Source organism: Trichomycterus rosablanca, chromosome 6 (assembly GCF_030014385.1).
Source record: "Trichomycterus rosablanca isolate fTriRos1 chromosome 6, fTriRos1.hap1, whole genome shotgun sequence".
Classification (NCBI taxonomy): domain Eukaryota; kingdom Metazoa; phylum Chordata; class Actinopteri; order Siluriformes; family Trichomycteridae; genus Trichomycterus; species Trichomycterus rosablanca.
In genome coordinates, this window is record NC_085993.1 from 44,271,428 (window position 1) to 44,295,154 (window position 23,727).

The 23,727-nt window shown below is 40.2% G+C and overlaps 2 protein-coding genes across 2 annotated transcripts in view; one reads left to right on the forward strand and one right to left on the reverse strand.

Moving 5' to 3' along the window:
- stat2 (signal transducer and activator of transcription 2) overlaps positions 1 to 15,875 on the forward strand; it is a 35,172-nt gene extending 19,297 nt beyond the window's left edge. Inside the window, exons 19-24 of the mRNA XM_062997959.1 lie at positions 759 to 853; positions 967 to 1,106; positions 1,636 to 1,824; positions 3,349 to 3,403; positions 6,890 to 6,948; positions 12,674 to 15,875. Of these exons, the coding sequence (XP_062854029.1) occupies positions 759 to 853; positions 967 to 1,106; positions 1,636 to 1,824; positions 3,349 to 3,403; positions 6,890 to 6,948; positions 12,674 to 12,942 (807 nt within the window). The 3' untranslated portion in view covers positions 12,943 to 15,875. The remainder of the gene's footprint in view (positions 1 to 758; positions 854 to 966; positions 1,107 to 1,635; positions 1,825 to 3,348; positions 3,404 to 6,889; positions 6,949 to 12,673) is intronic.
- Positions 15,876 to 18,760: 2,885 nt separating this feature from the next.
- On the reverse strand, positions 18,761 to 20,035 carry gpr84 (G protein-coupled receptor 84). The gene has a single exon (XM_062997960.1). It carries the CDS (start codon positions 20,033 to 20,035, stop codon positions 18,797 to 18,799), a length of 1,239 nt encoding a protein of 412 aa, XP_062854030.1. The 3' UTR covers positions 18,761 to 18,796.
- Between the last annotated feature and the right edge of the window lie 3,692 nt (positions 20,036 to 23,727).

Genomic DNA, 23,727 nt, shown 5'->3' on the forward strand with positions numbered 1-23,727 from the left:
GGAGTTTTTAAATACCGTGTCCACTCACTGTCCACTCTATTAGACACTCCTACCTAGGTGGTCCACCTTGAAGATGTAAAGTCAGAGATGATGGCTGATCTGTTGCTGCTGTTTGAGTTGGTCATCTTCATCAGTGGTCACAGGATGCTGCCCACGGGGTGCTGTTGGCTAGACATTTTTGGTTGGTGGACCAGTCCAGCAGTCCAGCAGTGACAGTGAGGTGTTTAAAAACTCCATCAGCATCGCTGTGTCTTATCCACTCATACCAGCACAACACACACTAACACACCACCACCATGTCAGTGTCACTGCAGGGCTGAGAATGATCCACCACCCAAATAATACCTACTCTGTAAGGGTCCTGGGAGAGTCCTGACCATTGAAGGACAGCATGAAAGGGGGCTAACAAAGCATGCAGAGAAACAGATGGACTACAGTCAGTAATTGTAGAACTACAAAGTGCTTCTATATGGTCAGTGGAGCTGATAAAATGGACAGTAATTGTAGAAACAAGGAGGTGGTTTTAATGTTATGGTTGATCGGTGTATGGCCAATATAAGGTGTGCTGTATGTATATTTTGACCCAGCAGATTTTTTAAACAGTGACAAACAAGCATAAATGAGCTCATTATTCTAAAAAAAATTGGACAAACGAGTATGTGTCCCTGTCATTTAATCACAGAAAATAAACAGTTGCAAAAGATATTTAAAATTCCCGTCCAAATGTAAAAAATTGACTCTGCATTCCTGCTTTGTAGGAGAATATCCAGGACACAAATTTTACCCTCTGGGTGTGGCTGGATGGCATTCTTAACTTGGTGAAGCAATACCTTCCAGACTTGTGGAATGATGGGTAAGTGTGTATGTATGTGCTGTATTTTAAACTAAATCTCTGAAGGAAGTCGGATGAAATCTGGCTGTGCTCACAGAATTATGATTGTGTCCATACTCATAACATGTGTGCAGGTCTATAATGGGTTTTGTTAGTAAGGGAAAGGAGAAGGTCCTGTTAAAGAAGAAGCAGAATGGCACTTTTCTCCTGCGCTTCAGTGAGAGCATCAGGGATGGTGGCATCACATTCAGCTGGGTGGAGTACTCCAACAATGGTACGCTCTCACACTCCTACACACACACATATACACAGTGGGTGTGTAAGAAAATCTAGTGAGCTCTCTACATAGACAGCATTTTACGTCATCCTATGCGCGCTCCAGAGAAGGAGGCTGTTCACTAGTAAGGTATCTTAAAACTTCAACGGTATTTTGACTCAAGAACGAGTGAGCATCCAATGCTGCCTTAGCGGTGGAGGCAATCCCAGCATTCAGTGCGGCACAACTTTTCTCACAGAAAAAAATATAAATATGGTGGACGGTGTGGAGAAACGAACATTTTCAAATGTAAATAAATGATTATTGATTTTTAATTTGTATGAACTTGCACAAGTGTCATTTATTTATCGAATAAACCTGCCTTATAAGTCAGTGACAATAGAATCCTCTCTACTTAGGCAGCTGCCTATGTGGGCAGTAAGACAGCAAGGCAGCTCACTAGGTTTTCGAACACACCCAGTGTTTCTGTTTTCTCAGACTGATTCACACACACTTAACTTCAGGCTTGTTTCTGCTCTGAGTGTAGGGAAACCCAACGTGCGAACAGTGCAGCCGTTCACCAGTGTGGACCTCAAGCAGATTCCTTTACCAGAGATCCTACGTAACTTTCAGATCATGGAGGCAGAGAACGCACCCGTGTACCCACTTACATTTCTCTACCCAAACATCTCTAAAGATCAGGCATTCGGCAAGTATTACAACGAAAAGACTGGAGGTAAGCAGCTCAGCGTCTGGTCTTTATGCATACGGTGTTGACATGTCATTCAGTGGGATGGACATTTTACAGTTTTGGCTTTACAGATATTTACTTTTTTTCAACAAATACTATCCAAAAGTATCACTGTTGTTCCTCTTTTACTTAATTTTTAACAACAGTTTTTGTAGATTCTAGACATTTTTGTAAGTAATAAAAAAAAACGTTGCTCTGGTCGAAATCATTTGATGAGTTCATTAACTTGGAGCGTTTTCTCCATAGTTTAGTTTCATGTCACACAGAGACAAATCCAAAAGCACCAAAGTGCATCACAACAAACTATGTGAGAACGTTTACTCTACTTATTGGTCATATGTGTCTGAAGCACAAGTAAACATGGAGCAACAGCAGAGATGGTATTTGTTTATAGCTGTGGCAATATACCAAGCTAATCTACATCAGCAGAGTGCTGAAAATGCTGTACTGCTTTAGACTTTGACAATGTACAACATACAAACATGCTATTTGGGTCAGATCGAGGTCAGACCACGTTCTCAAGTCAGACGAACTGCTCCAGAGGTTGTTTGGTACTGGACCGAGGCCACTTCCTTTCAAGGATCTTGGTGCAGTTGTTTTGGTCTACATCCAAGTGCTATTAGTGTGTTCACACCTACTCAAATGAATCACACCAAGATGGAAAAAAGAACCTGGGTCTGATTTAATTTGCAGATGTGAAAACACCTTAAGTGTTAAGGACTTTTGGGGGTGTCAAAAATGTAACAGCTAGGAGGAAGGAAAACCAGTCTAGACCTGTATTTTCTCAAGGACTTCTTTGTAATGTCTGGTAGATATGTGGAAATCCTACAACAAAAAAGTATTTTGGTTCAGTTCATTAAACATAAATATCGGCAACAATTAAACCTGAGCTTAGGGGATAGGGGGCAGAATCACTTCATATTTTTATATTAAAAAACTTAAATTGGGCCGCTCAGATGGCACAGTGGTAAAAACACATTCTGGAACCAGATCTGGGATCTCGAATACACCGTATCGAGTCTCAGCTCTGACTGCTGGCTGGGCTGAGCAGCCACATGAACAACGATTGGCCTGTTGTTCAGATAGGGGTGGGATATTAAAAGCCAGAGAGGGACTCTCTCATAACTAATGCAGTTACGACCTCTGCTGGCTGATTGATGGCGCCTGCACAGAGATGGGAAAAGAGTGCTGTCAGGGTGTGTCTCTTTGTACACAGTGCTGATCCGCCTTGCACTCGTCAAAGTGTAGGTGATAAAATGCATACGGCTGCTGGCCACGTGTCGGAGGGGGCATGGGTTAGCTTTGTTCTCCTGAATCAGAGCGGGGATCTGCATTGGTGGAGAGGAAGCATGACGCAATCGGGCAATTGGATGTGCTAAAAGGGAGAAAAAGGGGAGAGAAATGCATAAAAAAGACCTTACATTGTATTAAATGGGTTAAAATGCATATTTGTGTGTGTATGGGTAATAGAAAGCAATCACTGATATTTTTTGTTTCTGTTTGTTGCAGAGGAGAGTCCTTATATAAAATACATTAAAACCAAACTGGTCTTCGTATCAAAAGAGTAAGTGTTGCTTCTGAAATTTCTTTTCTTACTTGGCCATGTATTAAATACTCATATTAATAGTACGTAATCCAAATATTAGGAGCATATAGGACATTTTAACATGGAGTGCAAGGGGTAGAGCAGAGTGATGACATAGCCTAGATGTACCATGACTGTACTATTAGAAATTAAAATGCAGAAACATAGAATTAAGTGCATACAATAGATACCTTTTTGATACAAGCATTTACTAGACACTGCAACACAAGCAGCAACAGTAGGCTCTCACTGCATGCCGAAAAGGGACAAACCTTGAGCAATGTCAGTGATGGTCACCTGCTAGTGCAAATACTGGGTAAGCCAGTGGCCCTGCAGTATTTTGATTAATTTTTAGAACAACTCATTTATTTAAGGGTGCCCAGGTGGCGGAGCGAGATAATCCGCTAGCACACCAGCGCCGAGATTCTGAACTCCTGGGTTTGAATCTTGACTCTGTTACCGGTTGGCTGGGTGCCCTCTAGCAGGCTAATGCCTGCAGCAGACAAAATTGGCTTCCAGTATACTTGGTTGGGAAAAATCAGACCAGGGGGTGGGGTTATCAACCCTGTGTAAGGACCTTGGTTGCCCAGGGCGTCTGTACAGAAAGTGGAGGAGCGCAGAGATCGGGGCGTGGCTCTCCATATGCGAAGCCGACCTCAACGCGCACTTTCTGAATAAGAAGGGATCGGTGGACTATGTACATGTGTACAGGGAATGTGTGTCACACAAATGTACACCCTCCACGGACGCCGTCGGGGTCCCCAGCAAGGGAGAAAAAGGGAGTTAAATGCATAAAAAAGAAACTAATTTATTTAAAAGCTAACATCAATACAGAGACCACTGTTTTAGTGCAGCACAGTGTATTTACACTAAGTTATCAATCCAGCATGGCGCATTGCAATCTAATTGCTCTGACCTATCAGTGTGCTTGCTGCTGCTGCGGATGCTTTAAGTGCCCCACTTATGTTTCACTGTGAATGCCAAAATTCTGGTTCATTTAGTCATTAAGTTTAGTTAATATAGTACTCAAGGTTGGCAGCTGTGCTAAAGCAATTCATTATCATGAAGAGCATTTGCACATTAAGGATAATGTTATTCCACTCGTTATTCTTCTGTGCTTTCAAATGAAACGTTTGGATAACCTTACACTCAATTACACCCAAGGATTTTAATGCAATGCATCCTGCAACTCTTCTTTATTTGGGATTGAATGATTAAAACACATACACACAGAAAATGAATGAATTTGACAATCTGCCAGGTCAAAATTCATACAATTTATACAGGGCACTTGGGTAGTGCAAAGATAGAATGCGCTAGGCCAGTGGCTTTTTAATTACCGGCTGGCTGGCTGAATGTGCCTGTACAGAGATGGTGGAATAATGATTAGTGAGTCTTCATGATACTGTGCTCTGTATGAACCAGTTTTGGGCAGGTGAAAAAAAGTGCCAACTGGGCGTGTGTTAGGTACAGTTCTCCGTGGTCAACGCAGGGGCCTGTATCTGTGTAGGAAAGATACTGCTGGGTAATTAAATATGAATAGTCTGGGAGAAAAGGAAAAAATGACAAAACTAATCAAAACATTTATAAAGCACTATAAATTTAAATATCAACCATTTGATGCAATGGTTAAGCATTGTATAGTGAAGTTGCTGTCTAGCTTGCTGCGTGCATTTGGCATTTTGCTTGCTCTGTGGATTTATTTAGAAGTAAATGCTGATGATAACATATGTAGTATGTGTTCATATTTAGCTATTTGGGACTTAGATCACAAACTTAATGAGCAATGCACTATATGGACAAAAGTACTGGGACACACCTCCTAATCACTGAATTTAGGTGTTTGATTTATTTCCATTGCCACCTGTGTGAAATCAAGCACTTAGCCATTCAGTCTGCCTTTACAAACATTTGTGAAAGAATGGGTCATAGGGAGATCCAAACCTCATCTGGCATTAACATCAGCACAGAAACTGTGCACCGGGAGCTTCATGGCATGGGTTTCCATGACCAAACAGCTGCATGCAAGTCTTACATCACCAAGCACAATGCCCGGCATCAGGTGGTGTAAAGCACTTCTCCACTAGACTCTGGAGCAGTGGAAATGTGTTCTGTGGAGTGATGAATCATGCTTCAATATCTGGCAGTCTAATGACAAAGTCTGGCTGTGGTCAATACCAGGAGAATGTTACTTGCCTGACTACATTGTGCCAACTGTAAAGTCTGGTGAATGATGGATAATGCTATGGGTAGTTTTTCAGTGGTTGGACTATGCCCCATCATACCAACACATTTTGGACTTTATAGGAACAGTTTGAGAAAGACCCTTTTTATTCCAGCATTACTGAACCCTATTGCAAAAAGCAAGGTCCCAATTCTTTCATCCATATAGTATATAATAGCAGGAATAAATTCTAAACTATTTGTCATGTGCATAAACCTTTCTTGTTTGCAGTGCTGTTAAAAAGTATTTGCCCCCACGCGATTTCTATTTTTGCTCATTTGTCACATTTAAATGTTTCAGATTTTCCAACTAATTGTAATATAGAATAAAGATAGAATAAAGACAACACAAGTAAAATTGTTTGAGGATAAAGATTTGTTCGAAAACTCACCCATTTACATTTTCAGCATTTAGCAGATGCTTTTATCCAAAGCGACTTACAGTACTGTGACAGTATACTGTATATTATCTAAGCAATTGAGGGTTAAGGGCCTTGCTTTAGGGCCCAGCAGTGGCAACCTGGCAGTGGTGGGGCTTCAACCAGTGACCTTTCGATTACTAGTCCAGTACCTTAACCGCTAGGCTACAACTGTCCTAGCAAAAAAGTAAATGCCCCCCTAAATCTAGTAAATGCTTGTGCCACCTTTGTCAGTAACAACTGCAATCAAACACTTCTATTTAAGTGATGTTTAGATTCAACAGATCTGACATTGCAAATCATGCTTAGGTGTGGCTAGTGACATTAACTTTTTAAGATGTTAAACTAAGGGGCAAGTACTTTTTCAAATAAGGCCAGGTAGGACTGAACAGCAGACATTTACTTCACCACAAATTATCATTCTAAAAAGCAGTTTGTGTTTACTTGAGTTATCTTTGTCTGACATTAAAATTGTTTTATAATCTGAAATATATAAATGTGACAAATTACTGTCTTGCTGCTTTTAATGCCACAAAATGTGTATGACTAAATAATGATAGCAATTTTTTAGCAATTAAAACAAATGTTGGTTGCATGTAAGTTGTATTAAAATCGTGACTTGCTTTCTGGCAATACTAATCTAATGAATATTACAATTTAAAATGACGTATGGTAGCAGTTAATAAATGTTCTGCCAAGTGTGTAAATATATGCTCAGAATGGCCACAAGATTTTTGTAATTAGTGTAAATTGTAGTTGTATAACTTAAGATGATTCTGTAAGTGTTAGTGGCTCAGTAAATGGCCCATTGTTGTTGCAACAGGAATGGGTCTACTAGCGCGCCTGATGGGCCCGTCCCTGATCTGTGTGCTCAGCCCACTGGTGAGTCAAGCCTCACAGTTACATTAATAATCACTCAGATGCACCACTACTATGATCCACTACCTCTGGCTAATAACTCGGTGTTGTGCTTTAATTGCTGTCCTTCATGTTCATTGTTTAGTGGGGTCATTCTGTGTCTTACTAATTAATTTCAGTTCAACCTTTCATTAATCTCCTTCATTTTTTATTTTGTGTCCACCTGGTAATCACAATCTGGAAGTACATAACGTAGTTCAGCACTTTTACCAATCCTCTTTTGTGTTGCCTGATTAGGAATCCTTTCTTTCTGTCATTGCCGCTCAGCATGAGTTTCATCTCAGACTTTTCAGTGGAATTTGTTTAACAATGTTTACACTAGGTCCTGACCGATATCAGCCAATACTAATGTTCCTCAAGTCTATTAGCAAACCCATTATCCAGAATCAGAAATTACGTTTTAATAAGTTGGTAAATGAAAACATTAAAAATATTTTCTTTCTTTTATTGGAAATATTTTAAATTGTAATAAAGGTTAAAGATAATAAATAAGAGATTCTGTTTTTTATCGTAATTTACAAAATGTCTCAACTTTTCCAGAATATTTTTACAAATATAACTATATTGCTACAGTAGACCCTTGACTTATGAACCGTTTACCATATGAACATTTTGGGTTATGAGCGATTTTTTCAACTTAACGTCCGAACAAATTTCGGATTATGAACCAAAATTTGCATGCGAATGAAACGAACAAGTTGACTCAGACCTCTCTCTCTCTCTCTCTATATATATATACAGTGTATCACAAAAGTGAGTACACCCCTCACATTTCTGCAGATATTTAAGTATATCTTTTCATGGGACAACACTGACAAAATGACACTTTGACACAATGAAAAGTAGTCTGTGTGCAGCTTATATAACAGTGTAAATGTATTCTTCCCTCAAAATAACTCAATATACAGCCATTAATGTCTAAACCACCGGCAACAAAAGTGAGTACACCCCTTAGTGAAAGTTCCTGAAGTGTCAATATTTTGTGTGGCCACCATTATTTCCCAGAACTGCCTTAACTCTCCTGGGCATGGAGTTTACCAGAGCTTCACAGGTTGCCACTGGAATGCTTTTCCACTCCTCCATGACGACATCACGGAGCTGGCGGATATTCGAGACTTCGCGCTCCTCCACCTTCCGCTTGAGGATGCCCCAAAGATGTTCTATTGGGTTTAGGTCTGGAGACATGCTTGGCCAGTCCATCACCTTTACCCTCAGCCTCTTCAATAAAGCAGTGGTCGTCTTAGAGGTGTGTTTGGGGTCATTATCATGCTGGAACACTGCCCTGCGACCCAGTTTCCGGAGGGAGGGGATCATGCTCTGCTTCAGTATTTCACAGTACATATTGGAGTTCATGTGTCCCTCAATGAAATGTAACTCCCCAACACCTGCTGCACTCATGCAGCCCCAGACCATGGCATTCCCACCACCATGCTTGACTGTAGGCATGACACACTTATTTTTGTACTCCTCACCTGATTGCCGCCACACATGCTTGAGACCATCTGAACCAAACAAATTAATCTTGGTCTCATCAGACCATAGGACATGGTTCCAGTAATCCATGTCCTTTGTTGACATGTCTTCAGCAAACTGTTTGTGGGCTTTCTTGTGTAGAGACTTCAGAAGAGGCTTCCTTCTGGGGTGACAGCCATGCAGACCAATTTGATGTAGTGTGCGGCGTATGGTCTGAGCACTGACAGGCTGACCCCCCACCTTTTCAATCTCTGCAGCAATGCTGACAGCACTCCTGCGCCTATCTTTCAAAGACAGCAGTTGGATGTGACGCTAAGCACGTGCACTCAGCTTCTTTGGACGACCAACGCGAGGTCTGTTCTGAGTGGATCCTGCTCTTTTAAAACGCTGGATGATCTTGGCCACTGTGCTGCAGCTCAGTTTCAGGGTGTTGGCAATCTTCTTGTAACCTTGGCCATCTTCATGTAGCGCAACAATTCGTCTTTTAAGATCCTCAGAGAGTTCTTTGCCATGAGGTGCCATGTTGGAACTTTCAGTGACCAGTATGAGAGAGTGTGAGAGCTGTACTACTAAATTGAACACCTGCTCCCTATGCACACCTGAGACCTAGTAACACTAACGAGTCACATGACATTTTGGAGGGAAAATGACAAGCAGTGCTCAATTTGGACATTTAGGGGTGTAGTCTCTTAGGGGTGTACTCACTTTTGTTGCCGGTGGTTTAGATATTAATGGCTGTATATTGAGTTATTTTGAGGGAAGAATCAATTTACACTGTTATATAAGCTGCACACAGACTACTTTTCATTGTGTCAAAGTGTCATTTTGTCAGTGTTGTCCCATGAAAAGATATACTTAAATATCTGCAGAAATGTGAGGGGTGTACTCACTTTTGTGATACACTGTATATATATATATACAGGGGTTGGACAAAATAACTGAAACACCTGGTTTTAGACCACAATAATTTATTAGTATGGTGTAGGGCCTCCTTTTGCGGCCAATACAGCGTCAATTCGTCTTGGAAATGACATATACAAGTCCTGCACAGTGGTCAGAGGGATTTTAAGCCATTCTTCTTGCAGGATAGTGGCCAGGTCACTACGTGATGCTGGTGGAGGAAAACATTTCCTGACTCGCTTCTCCAAAACACCCCAAAGTGGCTCAATAATATTTAGATCTGGTGACTGTGCAGGCCATGGGAGATGTTCAACTTCACTTTTATGTTCATCAAACCAATCTTTCACCAGTCTTGCTGTGTGTATTGGTGCATTGTCAGCCTGATACACGGCACCGCCATTGGATGCACATGGTCCTCCAGAATGGTTCGGTAGTCCTTGGCAGTGACGCGCCCATCTAGCACAAGTATTGGGCCAAGGGAATGCCATGATATGGCAGCCCAAACCATCACTGATCCACCCCCATGCTTCACTCTGGGCATGCAACAGTCTGGGTGGTACGCTTCTTTGGGGCTTCTCCACACCGTAACTCTCCCGGATGTGGGGAAAACAGTAAAGGTGGACTCATCAGAGAACAATACATGTTTCACATTGTCCACAGCCCAAGATTTGCGCTCCTTGCACCATTGAAACCGACGTTTGGCATTGGCACGAGTGACCAAAGGTTTGGCTATAGCAGCCCGGCCGTGTATATTGACCCTGTGGAGCTCCCGACGGACAGTTCTGGTGGAAACAGGAGAGTTGAGGTGCACATTTAATTCTGCCGTGATTTGGGCAGCCGTGGTTTTATGTTTTTTGGATACAATCCGGGTTAGCACCCGAACATCCCTTTCAGACAGCTTCCTCTTGCGTCCACAGTTAATCCTGTTGGATGTGGTTTGTCCTTCTTGGTGGTATGCTGACATTACCCTGGATACCGTGGCTCTTGATACATCACAAAGACTTGCTGTCTTGGTCACAGATGCGCCAGCAAGCCGTGCACCAACAATTTGTCCTCTTTTGAACTCTGGTATGTCACCCATAATGTTGTGTGCATTGCAATATTTTGAGCAAAACTGTGCTCTTACCCTGGTAATTGAACCTTCACACTCTGCTCTTACTGGTGCAATGTGCAATTAATGAAGATTGGCCACCAGACTGGTCCAATTTAGCCATGAATCCTCCCAAACTAAAATGACAGGTGTTTCAGTTATTTTGTCCAACCCCTGTATATATATATCAAATTGGCCCCAAACAAGGTGCAGAGAAAGCTTAGTGTTGAGAAAATGAAAAAATCTACTACTATCTATTACTAAATCTATTACTATTGAAAAAAGAAGGAAATGTATTATGGTATATGGTACAGCAAACACACTGTACTGAAATGTAATGTGTGTTTTTTTATGTACAGTACAGTACTACTGTGTATTGTTGTTTATTATTGTTTATTACAGGAATGTCTATTCTATGTAATGTATAATAATGTAAGATTTAAGGGAAAATATACTTGTATTTATAACAAAAAAGACCATTTAAGACATTAGAAAGTTTAGGTAAGGGGGGTGGTTTGGGAGGTCTGGCACGGATTAATTCTATTATTTCTTATGAGAAAAATAGGTTTAACTAACTAACATTTTGACTTAAGAACAGCCCGTTGGAACCAATTAAATTCGTAAGTCAAGGGTCTACTGTATATCATTAGTGGTCTCAGTCTTTGTGCGGCCACAGTATGGAGATGTTTTAGTATTTTTTTATTAAAACATATTAAACAATGTGTTATTCTTAAATATGTAGGTCTACTTCACACAACATACTGTGGTCAACTATAGGGCTCTAGTTAACAATCTTTAATTATGGCGCCCATATAAATTAATTGCTTAATTTATAATTAAGCATTGTGAGGTTTATTATATTCATGGTTATGTAAGAAATGTATTTATTGGCTTGTTTAGTACTATTTTAAGGCCTTGTGACGTTTAGACATCATTTACAATCATAGTAGTGTAGCCTTATTTAACTAAAACTAACTAACATTTGACTTTATGGGAGTCTGACACAGTTTTATCAGAAAAATATTAGATAAACTCTTTAAAACATTGAAATCTGACACATGATATCGGTCTTGCCCTAATCTTACTAATTTTATTTACATTTTTTTATCCTAAAATTCAATCAGCTTGTTGTGGACAATACACCAATCAGCCACAACATTCAAACTACCTGCCTAGTATTGTGTAGGTCCTGCTCATTCCACCAAAACAGCTCCAAAGGCAACAAAATGTTGGCAGCAGATCGTTTAACTCATTTAAAGTTTCAAGTCCATGGATTGGAGTTGTTTGTCCAGCACATCTCATAGATGCTCAGTTAAGATTAGTGAAATTTGGAAGTCAAATCAACACCTTAAACTCTGTCATGTTTCTCAAATTGTCTCTGAAAGAGGCCACTGTTATTGGGGAATACTGTTGCCCTGAAGGGGTGTACAGTGTCTGCAGCAACATTTACATTTACATTTTCAGCATTTAGCAGACGCTTAGGTGCGAGGTGTGTGTTACATAACACACGCATGATGCCAGGACTCAAGGTTATCCAGCAGAACATTGCCCTAAGCTTTATACTCTTCCCATTGTACATCCTGGTGCCATCTCTTACCCATGTGAGTGATGCTTACTCTCCTGGCCATTCACACGATGTAAAAAAAATAAAAGTTCATCAGACCAGGTCCCCCTTGCTCACATGGCCATTGTATTCGTCAGTGTTGGCACTCGGGTCACAGCCAGCATGAACTTTGTGCTACAGTAGCTTCTCTGTGGCATCAGACTGACCCTGATGCTGGTTTATTGGTTGGCCTTCTTTGGAACACTTTTGGCACTAACCATTAACCTGCGTGCAACCGGGAACAATCCAGAACAGACCTGTTGTTTTAGAGATGCTTCCAGTGACACTTAGATGCTTATGCTTGCCAATTTTTATTGCTTCCAACACATCAACAACTGACTGCTCACTTGTTGCCTACTGTTTCCCATCCCTTGATGGTGCCTTTAAAGTGTGATAGCCAATGTAATTCACTTCACCTGTCAGTGGTTTTAATGCTGTTGCTGATCAGTGGATATCTTCAACAACACTGTAAATATTGTATTTGTGGAATTCATTCAATTTATACTACTTACATTCAAATTTCTCTCTCTCTCTCTCTCTCTCTCTCTCTCTCTCTCTCTCTCTCTCTCACTCTCACTCTCACTCTCTCTCTCTCTCTCTCTCTCTCTCTCTCTCTCACACAGACCCTCCTCCTGATATAAATGAAGTGCTAATACTGCAAGAAAGATCACCTATGCTCTCCAGCTATACCGATGGTGTTTCAGAAGATTTTTTAGACATCACAGTCCATCAGCCAGATTTAGATAGTTATAATGATACTCCTCTGAAGGGTTTCCCCAATTTACTGATGTACCTTCCAGAAGCACTTTCTCCAGAAGCCAGTCTTCCTATGCTGCATGAGTTTCTTACTGATCCAGATATCCTGGCTGGGATGAGCCATGCTCTGGATTAGACCCAGACATCTTTGACCTTGACCTTTCTCCTCTAGAGCTGTCCTCTGTCCATTCACACTGACCTCAGAATTCTTGTTACGAGACGATGCCTGAACTGACTAACTGCATTGTTTAGTGATAATGAGGAAGTTCATTTTTAAATGTTTAGCTTTCTAGATATTCAGCTCATTAATACAACAACATTCATAAATTCTGTTTATCAGGCAGGATTTAAACATGATACCTTTGCATCGCATAAGCAACAGCAATGTTAAAGCTGGCATATGTACAGTGTAAGTTCTGGGAAACAGTACAACAGGATTTAGTAAGCAGTCTGCAGAAAAATCTGAAACTAAATCCTGCACTTTCTTTTTATATTATAGACCTGTAATATGTAACTGGAGTGCAATTGTATTTGCATTTGTTTAATTTTCAGACCTGTGATTGAGCAATCATTTTAAGCCTGTAGATGATCAGCCTACGTTATGACAGTAGCAAACGAGACTCTGATCTGCCCTTCCCCTGTCTGAGTAAAATCCAGCCTAGTTTACTCTTTTCTCTCTTAAATTAATGCAGAAGTTAAGAAACAAAATAATTAAAATGATAGTTCAGACTTAGAAATACAGAAAGCAAATAACATAGTGTGGGTCATCTGAACAAAATAGTTAATTTCTTTAGCAAAATGCAAATCCTCCTTACAAATCATCACATCATCACACACACTCTGTGTGCACTGTGTGTGTCAAAGTTAGCAATAACAAAGCCCATTCATTTAAAATGGTCACTCACCGAATTATTATTGCTTGGTCCTCTGTAAATTTATGCTGGACCACCAATCAGCAACACTCTTTTCAGCAACAGCAGAGGCAGCAACATTCTATTAGGGAGACAGAGGGGCTTTTTTAACACTTCACATTCCAACACAAATTGGATAGGCAGGTTTGCAGGTTTTATTTGCTTAGATTTGTATTTATTTAAATGTCAATGGGTAGATTAAATTAGCTGCTCACTTAATATTCTAGGCTCTCTCTTGTGGTGTAGAGGGCAATGACAATCTTCTGCGTTACAGTGACCTGCAATAATTAAAGTCATTTTGGCTTTACTAATGGTCACATGTCATAAATTAATAGATTTACTGTGTAATAGCCAGAGCTCATCATCTATACATATTTTTTAAACATTGGTTGGTAGAATATACAACGTTGGTTTCCACAACTGATTGTACTATGCTGACTTGTGTGCGACATGTAGAATAATGTGCAGAAAGCATTGCTACTGGGATGCAATGCAGTGTAAACTAATCTACCATGGTGACATGGGTGCAGAAACTATAAAATACTGTATATGTAAATTCAGCCTTAGCCATTTCAATCATGGATTTCTCCTGTCCTGCACATTTTAGTACTTTCCTTGCTCCTTAGTGACTTTGCATGTACTTTTTGCACTTACTGGTAACTGTAATAGACCCACCTTCCTTATTGGTGCGATTTGAAAGTGTACAGTCAGAGATAGAGTGCTATAAACAAGTATTTGCCCCCTCCTATTTTTGCACATTTGTCACACATTTAGATCTTAAAAATAACAAGACTATCTAACTAACTAAACACAGAATATATATTTTTTATTATTTATTATGAAATAAAAATGAAGCGAGTTCATATGCAGATCAGCCTTGTGCATGGAGAGCCACACCCTGATCAGCTTTATTCCTCTACTCTGTGCAGACACCATCTGTCAGCCAGCAGAGATCATAATTGCATCAGTTATGAGGTCCCTATCCGGCTCTGTTCCCTGGATGAACAACAGCCAAGCGTTCATATAGCCGCCCAGCCCAGCTGGATGGCAGAGCTGAGATTTGATACAATGTATTTGAAATCCTAGCTCTGGTGTGCTAGCGTATTTTACCGCTGCGCCACCTGAGCGGATCTTAAAGCTTTTTTATCAGGGAAGCGTTGCGTTTGCAAATCAGTAGAGTCTCATATTTAAAACCATTATATTTTGCTCTTGCGCAACGGTCTAAAGGTTACATGCCTCTTTTGTCACAGTTTTTATTACAACTGTATAATCGGAGGGATTCATTTTAAATGAATATGTGAAATGATTGACTCAGTTTTAGGGCTGAATGTCTCAGCACTTTTATTATGCCCTAGAGCAGAATGTAAAAGCCTTCTTCTTTGTCCTTTCCCGAATGGCGCAGCTGTTCATTATGCCAGCCAAACAATGGGCAGTGATAGCTCAATGGTTAAGGCACCGGACTAGTAATCTTAGTAAACTAAAACTTGTGTTCAGTCATAATTGTAAGTCGCTTTGGATAAAAGCGTCTGCTAAATGGCGAAAATGTAAATGTAAACAACTGCTGAGATTTAGGTTTGAATCCCAATGGTTGTATCGGCTGGCCGGCCGTACACACAAACACAATTGGCTCAGTTCGGGGTTTCCCTGACTTGCACCCAGTGTTTAATCGGGCCCACTGCAACCCTAACCAGGATGAAGTGGGTGATAAAACTGAAATAAATAATTTATTATATAGATTATTTTGTGATGTCAGCCAACCAAGCACTTTCTTAAAAATTTTAACTATCCTTACTAATAAATGAAATTAGGTTAATTGTGTAAGGAAACTGAATTTAAGTCTGTTTAAGTTGAATGTAGTGTTTTTCCTGTTCTGTTTGTAAAACATTAGATCACTATTTCTGTGAACTACTTTCTAAATGCACCTTTTAAGATGATTGTATTACTTTATCTATACTTTTATGTATCCTATACTCTGTTATCTTACTTCTTGACACTTTCCAACCACTACCTTGTTCTCCAGACACACCACAGCTACCAATGTGGGAGGACAAGGGCTGTGCGATTTTGAGATGTGAAGTCAGCATGAGTTGCATATACTTTACTAAACAGATTTGTTCTATTTGATAAATTTGTTTGAATTAAATTCCTAACCAATGTGGTTTTTTTATTGTCTTTTGGTGGGGACTAACCTATATGGGCTATTTACAGTTAGTTCCAAACTACTGGCATCCATGAAAAAGATGAAAAAGCATAAATTATTGACATTTATTACATTGTGCAACTTCTATTGCTAACAATACATTACTGGATGTTTTTCAATCCAGTTTTAACTTCTTTGCAAAGGCGGACAAATATATATTTGAAACACACACATTAGGCATAACATTATGACCACTGACAGGTGAAGTGAGTAACACTGATTATATCTTCATCACGGCACCTGTTAGTGGGTGGGAAATATAAGGCAGCATGTGAACATTTTATCCTCAAAGTTGATGTTAGAAGCAGGAAAAATGGGCGAGCATAAGAATTTGAGCGAGTTTGACAAGGGCCAAATTGTGATGGCTAGACAACTGGGTCAGAGAATCTCCAAACCTGCAGCTCTTGTGGGGTGTTCCCGGTCAGCAGTGGTCAGTATCTATCAAAAGTAGTCCAAGGAAGGAACAGTGGTAAACTGGCGACCGGGTCATGGGCAGGCAAGGCTCATTGATGCACGTGGGGAGTGAAGGCTGGCCTGTGTGGTCCGATCCAGCAGACGAGCCACTGTAGCTCAAATTGCTGGTTAATGCTGGTTCTGATAGAAAGGTGTCGGAATACACAGTGCATTACAGTTACAGGGCTGTTTTTGCAGAAAAAGATGTTATGCCTAATCGGTGTATGTTTTTAACATCATACTAAATAATGCAACTGTAACTCAGTTCAGCTTTGAAAAAGCCTATAAATAACAGGTGTTTACATTTGCCCCCATCTATATGCTTAATTTATAACCCAGTTCACTTTCTTCAGCTTACAGGCAGTGACCCAGGTTTTGTTCATATGCGCTACTTCCTCTATGGCAATGCAGAAAAACAGGATCAACTCTGGTGTTGACAGCATTGACACATTACCCAGGTTGTGAAATTTAGAAATGAACACATTATCATAATGGCACGTGTGGCACCTCTGCACCATATATAGCAACATGTGTATGTATGAGGAATCATTAATAGACTAAAAGCCGATACTTCTATTGTTGACAAATGCGAGCTAATGTCATTAGCAGTTACATAGCCAGTCTGATAGTAATGCCAGGAGAACATAATGGCATTTTTTAAATGCATATTTATTTTTATAGCTACTGTATGTTATCTATGCAGAGGTATTCTGGTACTGAAACAGAGGTATTCTTGGTTCAAAACAAAGGCATTAAAAAAACACAAATATATTATTCTACACATACAAATACACATGGTAAACACATATGCATTATTATTAAACAAAACAGACAGACACAAGAATTGCATTTCAATTTAAAATACACACTGGTGAGAATGTCTCAATGACTTAAAGGTAAATAAGGATCATTCGATTAGGTTAATTGTCTAGGAGAACGTAAAATGACAATTTACTATACAATTTACACAGTACACAATTCCCACAACAGCAACACAAAAAAGTGATAATCACAGTTTAAATTAGTGAATTAAATGTAAATGTAATTAACTTTTATAAATTCAAGCTTTCATAAATTCCTTAGAATATTGTTATTACATAAGAACATTTCTAATTTGCATTTTTTTTTAAATTTTCTATTTTCTCCCCTAATCTAGTCGTGTCCAATTACCCTAAATGCGTCCTCTATACTGATTCGACCCTTCACTGCTGACTAAGGACGCCTCTCAACTAACATGCGCCCCCTCCAGCACGTACAGTCAGTACAGACTGCATTTTTCACCTGCACGAGTCGAGTTCATACACCGACGGGTACTGTGTACGGAGGGCCACACCCCCATCAGCATTATTCCTCAGCCCTGTGCAGGCGCCATCAGTCAGCCAGCAGGGGCCGCAGTTGCACCAGTTATGAGGACCTATGATCCCATTTTTTTCTTTTCCCCTAACCCATGAACAACAGCCATGTTGTTTGTTGTTCATGCAGCCACCCAACCCAGTCAGAAGGCAGAGCTGAGATTCGATACGATGTATTCGAAACCCCAACTCTGGTGCGCTAGTGTACTTTACCGCTTGACCACCTGAGCGGCTCTAATTTGCATATTATATAACCAATAATATATATTTTGGTATTTAAAATATTTTTCTATGTATGTTTTTGTAACGCCACGTTTTCACATGTGTGATATTTATGGCAGGAACCATTTTTTCAGTTTGTTTTATTGGTCTTGTATCATATGTAAGCATTCAGTCTTAAGAATTATTTCTGTTTTATCTTTGGTGAGGGTTTTTTATGTTTTTTGGCACGTTTTTTTTATTAAGATTTTAATGACATGTTTTTACACACTTTGGTAACATTCATGACAGAAACGGTAGATACTCATTACACAAGATTCATCAGTTCACAAGTTTTAATGTCAAACACAGTCATGGACAATTTTGTATCTCCAATTCACCTCACTTGCATGTCTGGACTGTGGGAGGAAATCGGAGCTCCGGGGAGACACGGAGAGAACATGCAAACTCCACACAGAAAGGTCCTGGACCGCCCCACTTGGGGATCGAACCCATGACCTTCTTGCTGTGAGGTGACAGTGCTACCCACAGAGCCACTGTGCCACCCTTTTTGGCATGTGCAGTCTTTGTCTCTCACTGTTGTACTTTGGGCATTCGTTCAGGATTTGTTTATTATTCTGTGTAAATTGTAATTGTTAAAATTGTTTCAAAAGAAAATTTTTATTATTTGTAAGCTTTGCTGTGCAAACATACAAGACACAACAGTGGCAGCCATGTCAATGAAAATTGGAGTAAAGTCTGCCACAGTGTTGTGGATAAGAGGTTAGTAAAGGCATTCTGCTTCTTCACAGTAATCCAGCATGATCTGGTATGATTTACTCCAGAATTATGCTGCATTAACTAATTGTCCAGTTATCATTTTCTTCTCCATAAGTGTGTTACTGGCCATAAAGCTCTGGACAGCAGGTCTTGGTAGGCCTGACTAAATTGGCGGTTCATTGCTGCGTACAGCAAGGGGTTGATGCAACTGTTAAGCCATGTGAGATTAGCACAGAACATATGGACCACCTGTGGAGCTCGGCTTTTCTTGTCCGCTATGTTCAGGAGCAGAAAAGGTGCAAAGCACCCAACGAAGCACAGAAATACAGTGAAACACATCCGGGTTACACGTTTAAACTCGTTGTCTTCACCTGAACTAGATGCTGGTTTTGAAGCTTTACTTGAAGCGGGAGCAGTAACTTTAGGTGAATCCCTCGATCCATCTGATGCTTCCTTACTTATAAACTTGGTCTGCTGAGTGGCTGGGGTGTTGGTGGAATCTGTCTGAGACTGTTCATTTACACTGGCCTCGATGTTGTCTATCTCTGGTGCTTGTTCACTAACTTCAGTGCTTTGAGTTGCGGCAGTCCCGATTACAATACCACTGTCATCACCGTCTGTTCCTTCAGCTTCAACCTGCTTGCGTCTTGATGAGCGTTGGCTTGGCCTGTATTTGATCAGCGCCTTAGAAGCCACTCGCACCTTGCGGTAGATAAGCAAGTAGAAAAGTCCCACAAAGCCTAGCCCGAGGAAGAAGTAAACAAAAAGAAGCACAGTGGTGTAGGGGCGGCCTTTAATGCGGTGGAAGCTACAGGTGCAGACCTGTGGTGCAAACACATACACAGGCCATAAAGGGGCAAAACTGGCCAGCCCCAGTGCCCAAGAGCTGATGAGAAGCACAGCTACACCACGACGAGACAGCAAAAGACTGGCCACTCGCGAAGTACGATGAGCGACGACCATGTAGCGGCTTGCTGCAATCAGACACAGTGTGATTATGGACACGCTGTTTGACAAGAAAAGGAGAAGCCCAAACATCTGACACCAGGTAGCCCCGCCCCTCCATCGCAAATGCAGGTAGGAGTCCACGCTGACCGGCTGCAGAATGGTGCAGTATAGGATATCAGCCAGAGCCAGGTTTACAATTAGGACATTAAAGCGTGTTCTCAGACGGACATCAGTGGCAAAGGCAAGAACAGTCAAAACATTGCCTATTGTTCCTACTATAGTCACGATGGATCCCCACAGCACGCCAAAGTAACGGTAGCCTTCCACTGATGGTGAGGCACAGGAAAATGAGTCATTGCTGTAAAGGTCTGTGTTATTTAGCAACATCCTGGTGGAACAGAAGAAAAGGTAATGGTTAACATTTCAGAAGTGTAGTATTATTTAATTATTTATTAGGATTTCACACACTTTGGTTTCATTCGTGACAGGAACGGTAATTACTCATCGGTTTATTGTCAAACACAGTCATGGACAATTTTGTACCTCCAATTAACCTCACTTGCACGTCTTTGGATTGTGGGAAGAAACCCAAGCAGACATGAGGAGAAACTCCACACAGAAAAGACCCGGCCTGCTCCACCTGGGGATCAAACCCAGGACCTTCTTGCTGTGAGGCAACAGTGCCGCCCCAGAAGTTTAGGATAAAGCTAAGCCTTTATCAAATAATTTGCTTAATTAAAGATGAAATGTATGTTCTTTTTAGTTCAGTATTTGTATTTATAAATCACAATTAGTATCAGAACGATCATCTTTTTCTCAAAAGGTGTTATTACTTTAGAAAGGCAAAATCAATTACCATATACCACCTAAAAAACAATCTGTAACTCAAACACAGTTAGGGAGGCATGGTGGCTACGTGGGTAGCACTGTCGCCTCACAGAAAGAAGATCCTGGGTTCGATCCCCAGGTGGGGCGGTCTGGGTCCTTTCTGTTTGGAGTTTGCATGTTCTCCCAGTGTCTGCGTGGGTTTACTCTGGGTGCTCCGGGTTTCTCCCACAGTCCATGCAAGTGAGGTGATTTGGAAACACTACATTGTCCATGACTGTGTTCAATATACCCTTGTGTGTGAACTGATGAACCTTGTGTGATGAGTAACTACCGTTCTTGTCATGAATGTAACATGAATGTAAGTGTAAAACATGATGTTAAAATCCTAATAAACAAACACAGTTAACCCTGACTATTTCCTTGTATTATGTAATTTTCTTATTATCTGCTTTTTCTTTCTACGAGAGAGAGAGAGGGAGGGGGTACATCAGATATGCTCAAAACGTCCCCCGATATACTGATGTAAAAATAATAAATAAACATAATCCATTTACTGGCTTTGCATAACGTTAGGATCTGTCAGTTGTTCATGTGGAAGGTCAAGTTTTATAATTTAGGACCCCAACCCCCCAAAAGTGCTAAAAGAAATATTTTACCCACGCTGTCAAAAATGTTTAACATTAAGCAGAATTCTTTAACATTCCAATGAGGAACATTGATTAGAGGGGAAGAATTACACCTGAATGGATCCAACAGCTGCCCAAAGTATATGCAAAAAGGTAAATTGTAATAGAGATCATAAAGGCAAAATGTGGGCTCAAAGGTTATAAAGAAATATCTGCATCACTTCAAACTGCTGTAATTTTTACACTAGTGATGACACATTCTTTAGCCAATCAATATCAATACATGCAAAAACTAAAAATAATAATGAGCCATTAATTTCCAAATATTTTGGCACTTGCTAAATTAAAAACTAAAATCAAAGAAATAGTAATCTCTTGCCTTCTCGTTGTCTTCTTCTTTCTCTTCTGTTTGTTTCCTTTTGTCTTATCCTTCTGTCTTCAGCTGTTTTAACCACAGCACCGTGCTTATCTTACTTCATAAAATTCTGAGGGGTGTGTGTGTGAGTGTGTTAATGTAAATGACGTATTTATGTGCATGTGATAGAGGGAGCTTGCCAATGTAGTTTTGCAACACTGGAAGGAAGTCAGACAGAACATTTAGAAAGACAGAACTTTCCCGTATTTGTCCCGAGGCTTCAGTTATTAACTTTAGTCTGACTAATCAAAAATTATTTTTGTTTTTTAATGAGTAGCCAAAATTTGTCCACAGTTTGTGGTCACATTGAGTTAAGCCATCGTAACTTGAGTGCAAATATACTGTAGATTTACATGATCATTTTGGAGCTAGTTTATACCATTACATCTCACATGTATGTTACACTTAAACTATATTAAATCTTCCATTTAAAATTCATGTACAGCTTTCCACATTTACATTTACACAGACACTTTAATTTTGAAGAAACAGACCAAGAGAATATCTAGGTTAACAAGTCATTTAGATTATTTATTTGTTTTGGATTACTTTTCCTGGGTCCATGGTGTTAAACTGAAATACACCGATCAGCCATAACATTAAAACCACCTCCTTGTTTCTACACTCACTGTCCAGTTTATCAGCTCCACTTACCATATAGAAGCACTTTGTAGTTCTACAATTACTGTAGAATTAGTCCATCTGTTTCTCTGCATGCTTTGTTAGCCCCCTTTTATGCTGTTCTTCAATGGTCAGGACCCCCACAGGACCACTACAGAGCAGGTATTATTTGGGTGGTGGATCATTCTCAGCACTGCAGTGACACTGACATGGTGGTGGTGTGTTAGTGTGTGTTGTGCTGGTATGAGTGAATAAGACAAGACAATGCTGATGGAGTTTTTAAACACCTCACTGTCACTGCTGGACTGAGAATAGTCCACCAACCAAAAATATATCCAGCCAACAGCGCCCTGTGGGCAGCGTCCTGTGACCACTGATGAAGGTCTACAAGATGACCAACTCAAACAGCAGCAATAGATGAGCGATCGTCTCTGACTTTACATCTACAAGGTGAACCAACTAGGTTCACTTCAGCAGTGTTGCTGTTTCTGATCCACTCATACCAGCACAACACTCACTAACACACCACCACCATGTCATTGTAACTGCAGTGCTGATAATGATCCACCACCTAAATAATACCTAATCTGTAGTGGTCCTGTGGGGGTCCTGATCATTAAAGCACAGGGTGAAAGCAGGCTACAAAAGTATGTAGAAAAACAGATAGACTACAGTCAGTAATTGTAGAGCTACAAAGTGCTTCTATATGGTAAGTGGAGCTGATAAAATTGACAGTGAGTGTAGAAACAAGGAGGTGGTTTTAATGTTATGGCTGATCAGTGTATATCATGTAGCTTAAGATGCACCAAGCACAAAAAACACTTTACAGAAAGCACATTTAATGGGTTAAATAATTTCTTATTGGCATTCATAAACAAATTGTTTTTGCATCTGACACCTAAACCACATTCAAAACCAAGGGTATTATTATAAAGTTGGTTCCCCTTTTATTGCTTTTGTTACCGCCTTCACTTTTATGGAAAGACTTTGCAACATGACTGTGGGGGATTCACTCTCTTTTCACTTCCTTTCAACCACAAGCACTGGTAGACTCAGGCAGTATAGATTGGTAATTAGGTCTGGCTTGCTGACAGAGTTTAGATCACAGCTCTCTGTAGGCCAGTCATGTTCTTTTACATTAATCTCAGCATATCTTTTCCTTATGGATCTTATTGTCAAGCTAAAACAGGTCTTTCGTCGTGGTGGTGCAACATGTATTTACCAAATGAAGTATGTTTGAAGTGTACTAATGAACTGTTCATGTTCTGTCTCAACTAAGGCGCCGCTTTTATCGATTTGCATAGTTACCATAGTTAAAGGCATTGAATACACTTCAGCATTTATTGTGGTGTCATTGTTTGGAAGTGGAACAAGTGAAATGATATCAGGCTTTTTTTCTCTTAACTGGTAGCCAGTTATCACAGGAACTTTACTGTAAAGGAAGTTACTGTGAGGCCGCAAAGCAGTAGTGTGGTTTTCTGTGGTTTTTGGAGAAAAAAACTTTAAATTAAGGTTCAAAATAAGTTATAAAAGAGTGAAAAGAAAAGCTTTCTTGTTTGCAATAGCCCTGGAAATTTCTGGTAAAGCAT